Raw genomic sequence first — 7,971 nt, 5'->3', positions numbered from 1 at the left:
TACGGACTGGCGGACAAGGTGTGAACGTCAAATAATCACCTTCGCACACGGCATGCCCACAAAAAAAAGTAAAATAAAAGAGCGACCGGTGAAGGAAGTCAATCGGAAGGCGGGAGCTGGCTGCTTGCTTTAGATTTTCACGACTCTCGACGTTGTCGCTTTGGTATTTGCTTTTCGTAAGAAAATTTGCGCATATTTCCCGTGTTTTTTGGTTTTTTTTTTTCTGAGGTCTGAGGCGTTGGCGAAATGTGTGAAATTTCAATGGAAAGACGCAGCGACGGCAGCAGACGAAGACTCAGATGTCTGTGGCTGTGGCTGCGGCTGCGGTCTCGCCTCCAACTGCCAGCTACGCGGATGTCTGCGACTCTTTCACTGCTGCTGCTTTTGTTTGCATAATTATTTTATTGTACGCAGGGCGGGCAACTGGCAACCGGCAACCGGCAACTAAGGTAACCACGCCCACAAAACTACATGCACGAGTGCAGCCCGCATGAATATTAAAACAAAGACGTTTTCGTTTTCGTCTTGCCTCTTTGCTGTTGTCGCAACTGTTGCAACTGTTTCACCAAGTGCCCCAAAGCAATTGAGAAACTCCCCCAAACCTACAACAAAGTCTAGACAATTTTGCTGGGCTCCACCAGAAAAACTTTGGCTCCGTCTATTACCCTTCTTGGGGCTCCACTGCCTGTTTTGGCTGTAGGCATTCCTTCAATTAGCGTTTTTATTATTTTTAATTAACAATTTTGCAACTTAATCCTGGTGCAGAGTGTAGTGTGTTGAAATTTTCTGCAGACATAATCGAATCAGTAAAGGGGCTGCATAATGCCTGGCTAAAGTTTGTCTAAGGACAACAGCGAACAACAACTTTTGCGGAACCCTAGACATGTGCATAATTATATTAGGCCCAGGACAGGACACCACAGCACAGCATAAAGCGGCAACAGACTTAAAGGGTGGTCCAACAGGATGAACGGATGGCTGAAGAAATGTTGCCAAACAGCAGACATCGCTGCAGGCACATTTCAAGATACTTGAAACGGCAAAAAGAGACGAGCACACTTAAAAACTACGAAGAATTAAGTTCTGCAGACTGGAAAATGGACAATTATCACGAAGATCCTATTACGTGCCGAGTCAAAGAAATTATATATGCATTCGGAGAATAACCACTAATTACATATGTCTGTATGTACACATTTCTATATGAGCAGCGAGTATTAGATTAAAAATTTAGTAACGATTTTATACGAAAGCTTTATTTCCAACCGCTTATTATCAAAGATCCGCTTGGAAATAGTAAAGAAAGTAATTGGCAAGTGTGATATAAGTATCTAAAATAAAACAAATACCTTTTTATACAGAAACATACTTTTCCATACAACGACTGGGCACTCTATTTTGACACATTTTCCGCCATTGGCTAATTACTTTCTCTTGCGATGAATTTGAGCATTTGGACTGAGTTCAGGTGCCGGTTCTTGGTGCATTAACTCATCACAGTAGACACACAACGTTTTCAGTTCCCTACAGCAGTCCCTACAGTACGGCATGCCGCAATTTTCACAAAATACAAATCTGTTGTCCTCCCGAGCATTGCATGTGAGGCAACTGCGCTTGGCGCAGTTGTAATTGGCTAGCCAGCCAAATCTTTTCGGGTAGGACAAGCGCAGGACCAAGCATATATTGAGTCGGCCCTGAACATGCCTTGAGGCCATATTCTCTTCGGCCCTCTTGCGCATCACCTCCCTATACGAGTGGCGACAGCGCAGAATGGAACTGTATAGAAAGAGTATGCGCCATTTCTCCCGCTTGTAATAGAAGTGACTGCAAATGACGCGACGCAACCGCTGGAAGGTGGTGCTCACATAGACGAGCAACAGGATGACCAAATAGAGTAGCAACAATTTGATGTAAAAGCTTCTCGGCAGCACATGCGGCGTTGGCAGACACTCCTCATTGCTCAAGGATGTCGAGACGCGCTCGTGTATATTAAAGTTTTTCATTGTGGTGCGCAGCAGACGTGCCATAAGTCCAGTGCCATTGATCTAATAGTTGAATTGAAAACCGATATTATAAGGGCTGGCGAGAAGGCTTTACTGCTCTCACATACACGAAAGCGAACCTCGTGTTCACCCTCCTGTTGATAGGTGATCAGCGAGCGTTTGTGAATAATTCGCAGTAGATTAACAACCAGCCGATCCAGCAGAATAAATATACCCGCCGTAATAAGCTCCAGTGATAGCTGCAACAAATGGAAAAAGTCAGTTCTTCTCTCGTTGTCGGTGCGGCTGTTAAGTTCTTCCACATCCACATACATGGGCCTCTCATAGCTGTGCAAGGGTAAGATGGAAGGTTTTTGTGCCAGCTTGCGGCGAGCATCCACGTGCTTGAAATAGTCCGTTATGTAAAAATTATCAAACTCCACATTGATACAATATTTGTAATGGTATCGAATCGATGTGCAAATCACGCCCAAAATGAACAAGTACAGAAATTTCTCAATGATCGTCATCACAAAACTAAACATACGCCTCCTGCGCTCAAAATCCTTGATAAACTGCTCCGAAGTCTCTTGGGCACTAAGCAATTGCTCTGACGTGGTAACGTTCTGTATCTGATAGGTGATCTCAATATTCGAGCTATTATCATACAGCTGATGCTCCGCGACCAACAGATTTACATAGGTCTCGCCGAAACTGGAGGGCACAACCTTAGGGTAAGAGAAAGGTTAGAAAAAGATCCATAGATGCGCCGACGAAAGCCCACAACGAAATGTTATTATCTCAGTAGTTGAAGAACTCGGCGTTTTATGCATACTCCTACCTTTGAGGCATCGCACAACTTATCCGGATTGCCAAAAATATTGACCCTGCATATAATATCGACGCGATAGGGCCAGCAAACGACACTGGCTAGCCAGTCGGGAAAATTGGTAGCACATTTGCGATAACCCTTTAGAAATATTTCCCGGCAAACATGATGACCGCTTCGCAGCTGATGTTTGCAGCGATTTCGCATATTTCGTACAAACTTCGCCTGCATTGCAGAAGCTTTGGGTAGTGGGTAACTGGAATTGTTAGAAAACTTGTTGGTCGCATTGGCAGCTCGGCGTTGCTTGCTGTTGCCAAACTTATCATCTTCGATGTCCGTGTACTCCACGCCGTATTTGAGATCTTCGAGAATGATCTGCAGCTCCTTAAAGTTGCCCTGAATCTCGTCCAAGTCGTCCTTCATCGTTTGCAGCGTGTTCGTAAAGGGTTTGGCCATCAGATCGAAACGGGTCTTGGTCAAATTGTATGTGAGTATCGTAGTGCAGGCAAACACTCGCGCCACCTCGCCGGCATTCCTCACCAGATTGTCAATGGGGCCCGAAATCACAAGTGCAAATGCCGTCGCACGAAGATAGCTGCGGCCCGCATTGCCCAGCAGACCGACAAATATCAATAATGTCACCACACGCACACTGCGGCTAAGTAAATAGGCGAGTCCGTTGAAAAGCAGAAACACCACCAACACCACCCATTCTGGCACAACTGCGGCATACAGTTTGCCGAAATGGCTGCTGAATGCAACGAGCATCCACATCAAATAGGCCAGCAGCACGCCCGTCAAGAAGCTGCACAAGCCACGCATCAGCCGAATCCATGCTATATGATCATTGTCGTGTCCATAGATCAGACAGTAAATTGGTTCGCATACCTCTGCTATGAAACTTCGAACTAGCCTCGTTATATACACAAGCATTATGACTTGAGGAAATGCAAGGATTTACTGCTCACATATAACAAAAAAACCTTCTACTGATTAGAAAAAGGGATACTACTATGAACGAGGTATTACGTTTTCAAACAGTTGGAAAAAGCAAAGTGGAAGCAAACTAATAAATTGATCGATTTGTGTAAATAAGCTTTTTTTAAGCGTCTCAGCTATGGAATGGCCAATTATGTGTATTGACTAGCTTTAAAAGATATAAGTTCCGATTTTGGAAATATATTATGAAACTTTTTATGCTTCAATTTAGTTCAACTAACAATGCTTTAATTGAAGCGTTTAGTCCTCTGGGAGAGTACAGTATTCTGCTAGGAGTCTCCTCTTCCTCTTTTAAATTCATCTATTCCAAGCTATTTAGCAAGAAGATAGTTCCAAGTATTTAGTCGTAGTCTGTATTCACTTTTGTACTTCACGAACTCTAGTTCGCCCAATCAACCTTCGCTAGTTTAAATTGTTTACAACTAATCCTTAACTAAACTGTTAATCTGCTGTTGGTCTCTTTGTTGTTGTTGTTGTTGTTGTTGGTCTCTATGTTCCATACAAAATAATATCTAATTTATATATATAAAAAAAAATATATATATATAAATATTGTCTAAGTGCTCCCTTTTTATATTTTATATGAAAATTAATTAATTTCTTCTTCACTCACTCCACTCATCCAAGTGTAATCTTTGAGTAGCAAAAATAAATTGGCAACAGATATGTGAGTTTATAATCTAAGAATAGCCGCTTTCAAGAATTCCTTAAGCCAACAATATCTGTTTTATCTCAAGTGAAAAACACTTGAAACACAAATAGTTTAAGCTCAAGGTTAAACGGAGGATTAACACAGTGGGGCGAGAATGAGTGGAAGCAAGTGGAATCACATTAAGCTGCCTCAATCGACGCAGCTGCGTTTAAAGCTCACGAACTGCCTCACTTTTAACCGTTTTATGGCGGCGCACTCCGAACTGTTGCCACACGCAGCATGGGCAATTCCCCAGTCTTACTTTTTGGGCCCCGCCCGTTGTCATTTAAGAGCAGCCGCCACCGCCGCCGCTGCCGCCCCAACGGACTCTGTAAATGACTGCAGCTCCGACGATGCGCTCGTTAAAAATGCCAGACCAGCAGCAGGCCAGACAAGTCCACACATTCCCAGACCGGACCAGACACAACAACCTGCAAAAATATTCGCGTATGCTCAGTTTAATGTACGCAATGTGCGCAAGGTCCTTGTCGAACCCAACAGAACAGAACCGAACAGAGCAGAACAGAAACTGTATTTAATCCAATTATAATAGAGCAAAAGGAACTTTTGCACCTGCCTTGTGCCTTGCTGAGAGGATTCTAAAATAAAAATTGATTACATGCGTGTGTCTTGGTCGCAATGAATAAATTTTGCAGCCTGGATGCGATGCGATGGCTGAGATGGAAGCTTGTTTGTTTTGCAGGCGAACGTTTAAAAATTTATGAACTGCACCGCTGAGCGATAAAATGCATCAAAATCCGCCAGGCAGCCAGCCAGCCAGCCAGCAAGCCAGCCAGCCTGGCAGCCAGGCAGTCAGTCAGTTCCAGTGGCCAGCACCAAATTGGTGCAGTTGCTCGTCGCGCTCGGCGATGCTACTCACTGAATATTAAACAGACGGGCAACAATGCAGCCAGCTCCCAACGGCGGCACTTCATCAGCCCAAGTCGTGCTAAAAAATTGATTGATCCTTGAAGTGCAACCGAATGGGAGGGGACCTGAAAAGTGGTGCCCGCGACCAGCAGCTCCTACTGGGAGGTGAGCTGGGTCTTTGACGACATCATCTCGCGGGCGTGGCTGTCAGCTGCTCAGCACACACATTAAAACAATTTAAAATTCCACTAGACGTTGCACAGTGGGTCGACTAAATTATTCAAAGACAAAAGTATGCTCGGAAAAATGTGTATATATTACAAACTGTTTGCCCTGCCTGCTGTCAGAGCGTTCGATTCGCAAGCTTATTGTATTATTTGCCAAACTATTTTGATAGCACGTAAAATAAAATAAATATATGTAAATATAATTATAATAACCCCCAAAATGACTCTGTCTTTCTATTTTATGCTTGGCCACAGTGCTTCGGCAAGAGAACTAAGCAGGGCCACTAAACCCATTGTTCAGGCCAACTTGCGTTTGCTTTATATGCATTAAATTGTCAACGCGTTGACTCTCTACTATGCTTAAAGTTGTGCCGGCCATAAAATTGCTTTGGTGCTGCAGACAAAAAAGGAGTCGCTCTCAGCCAGGCAGGCAGCTCCGCCTCCTCGTTGGTCAGTCAGTCAGTCAGAGTCGAGGCGCAGTCAGTCAGTCAGATAGTCAGTCAGTCAAGTCGAAAACCGAATGAATGATGAATTGCCTGTCACTTGCAATTTTTGTAGCAGACAAAACACGGCTACAATGTCGAGGCTCGTCTTCGTTGTCTGCGCCTTGTCGCCTTGTTTAAATTGTTCATGTTTTTCTAGAGGCATGGCCCAGGATTTGGCCAAAACTCCACGTGAACACGATGCGCGCTGCTGACTGCCGACTGATTTCATGGAATTTGCGTTAAAAGGCGGCAACATCATTGTCAACCGACGCGTCGCCAGCTTTTTGGTTCGGGCAGAACTTTTTTGTATGGTCACAACTGCAAAATTTAATTGGGCGGCAACTCAACAAAATATGAAACATTTTTGGCAGAAATTTTGACAAAAGAAAAACATATTTTTAGTAAAGAATTTTGTCAAAACAATGTGCAGAAAATCAAAAAGAATGCATTGAGCTTGCGAGACGCAGAAGTCAGCGCAGAAAAATTGAAGTTATTGAAGAGAATCCTGCGATCAAATATTAATGTAGCGACTTGAAATTTATATATATGATTCGATACGATAGATTCTGCTTTTTAATTCTGTAAGCTTAGAGGTTTTTGCTTTCATTGACTCGTACTTCCAAATAGACATAAATCTCACAGCATGACTAATAATATTCTACTCTTTTTACGGAACGCATATCTTTTGAGACTCTTTGAAACTATTGCAAAGTCTAAGCCATGCATAAGCGAACACTCAGCCAACTTTAAGCCAATTAGCGCCACTAATAAAAAGCAATAAATCAGCCGAAATTAACCAAGCACAACAACAGCAAAGTGTACAAATAAAATTGTGCACTGCACTCTGCACATTTGTCAAAGAATTAACCCTTTGCAAAGGGTTAGGAAAGAACGAAAGAATGAAAAAAAAAACCAGCCAATATGAAAATGACATTAGCCAAGCGCCGCCAGACTGCGGCTAGACCGAAGGCAGACAGTGGAGGACACAGGAAGCCAGCCGGCAGCACGGGAGGCATTGAGTTCGGGCCTGTGTCTATGTCCGTGTCGGCTGTCTACACGCAAAACCACTTTTAACTCGTTTACTTTATTTATGGCCATAATTTGTTAAGCAAAAGGTCGAAAACTAAACTGGCGACTAGCGACGAATGGGCGCAGCTCTCGGGCGGACGCGGACGTCGACTTAGACGCAAACGTGGCAAGGTGCGATGCATAATTAAGATAATAAAATATTAATTAAAATTAAGTTCATGCATATGCAAACACAGTGACAGCAATGCCCAGCGAGTCCTAGCACAATCCAAGTACAAATATTTGCGTTTTGCTTTGCCTGCTGATGATGATGATGATGATGATGATGATTATCATCATCATCATGTTGATTAGAATGGGGCATGATAATGTGTGCAACACCGACGTTGATAGCCTCGTTATTGGCACTAGAGAAACACAAACGAGACTCGCCCTAATTAATTAATTAAAAATGTACAGCGAGTTTTTCCTCCTTTTGTTATTGTTTTTTTTTTTTTTTTTGTTTTTTTTCCCGTTTTTGTGGTTTTATGCAAATTTCAGATACCTTTTACATTAGACAAACAGAAACGCTGCGCACCTGCCCAATCCGAACGCCCGCCCCCATTATGAGAACCGAGCAAATGAGCAGGCCCAAAGGGTATTTGGAATGTGTGGCGAAACGAAAGCCAAGGGGGACAACAGACGTTTACGAATGTCAATCAGAGATGGGACTTTCAAATACTCTGAAAGAGCAACAAGCATATTGATATTTTTATTAAATTCATTGTGAGAGAATTTTATTAATCAATTATATACTTTTTTTTGAATGTTGCAGACAATTCATTTCGAAATATTCTAATTAACTATAAAATTATATAAG

General features: G+C 42.9%; 1 protein-coding gene across 2 annotated transcripts; it reads right to left on the bottom strand.

The window, feature by feature from the left end:
* Nucleotides 1-1,226: 1,226 nt before the first annotated feature.
* snky (ubiquitin protein ligase sneaky) lies at nt 1,227-4,267 on the bottom strand. 2 transcript variants are annotated; one of them, XM_032435187.2, is made up of 4 exons: nt 2,824-4,267; nt 2,316-2,710; nt 2,111-2,242; nt 1,904-2,045 (listed from the first exon to the last, which is right to left on the bottom strand). In XM_032435187.2, exons 1-3 carry the CDS (start codon nt 3,742-3,744, stop codon nt 2,152-2,154), a joined length of 1,407 nt encoding a protein of 468 aa, XP_032291078.1. In that variant the 5' UTR covers nt 3,745-4,267; the 3' UTR covers nt 1,904-2,045; nt 2,111-2,151. The 2 variants fall into 2 exon arrangements, with proteins under 2 accessions (XP_002047477.3, XP_032291078.1); XM_002047441.4 differs by having other exon boundaries at nt 1,227-2,045; nt 2,111-2,710; nt 2,824-4,239.
* Nucleotides 4,268-7,971: the final 3,704 nt, after the last annotated feature.

The sequence above is a fragment of the Drosophila virilis genome, chromosome 3 (genome assembly GCF_030788295.1).
Source record: "Drosophila virilis strain 15010-1051.87 chromosome 3, Dvir_AGI_RSII-ME, whole genome shotgun sequence".
NCBI lineage: Eukaryota > Metazoa > Arthropoda > Insecta > Diptera > Drosophilidae > Drosophila > Drosophila virilis.
This window is presented reverse-complemented; position numbering and strand designations above follow the sequence as displayed.

Coding starts and splice junctions, on each gene's coding strand:
- snky (XM_002047441.4), bottom strand. CDS start 3,744: ATGCTTGTGTATATAACGAGGCTAGTTCGAAGTTTCATAGCAGAGGTA. Junction 2,711..2,823: donor AGTTGTGCGATGCCTCAAAG/GTAGGAGTATGC, acceptor TCTTACCCTAAG/GTTGTGCCCTCCAGTTTCGG. Junction 2,046..2,110: donor AACACGAGGTTCGCTTTCGT/GTATGTGAGAGC, acceptor TTCAACTATTAG/ATCAATGGCACTGGACTTAT.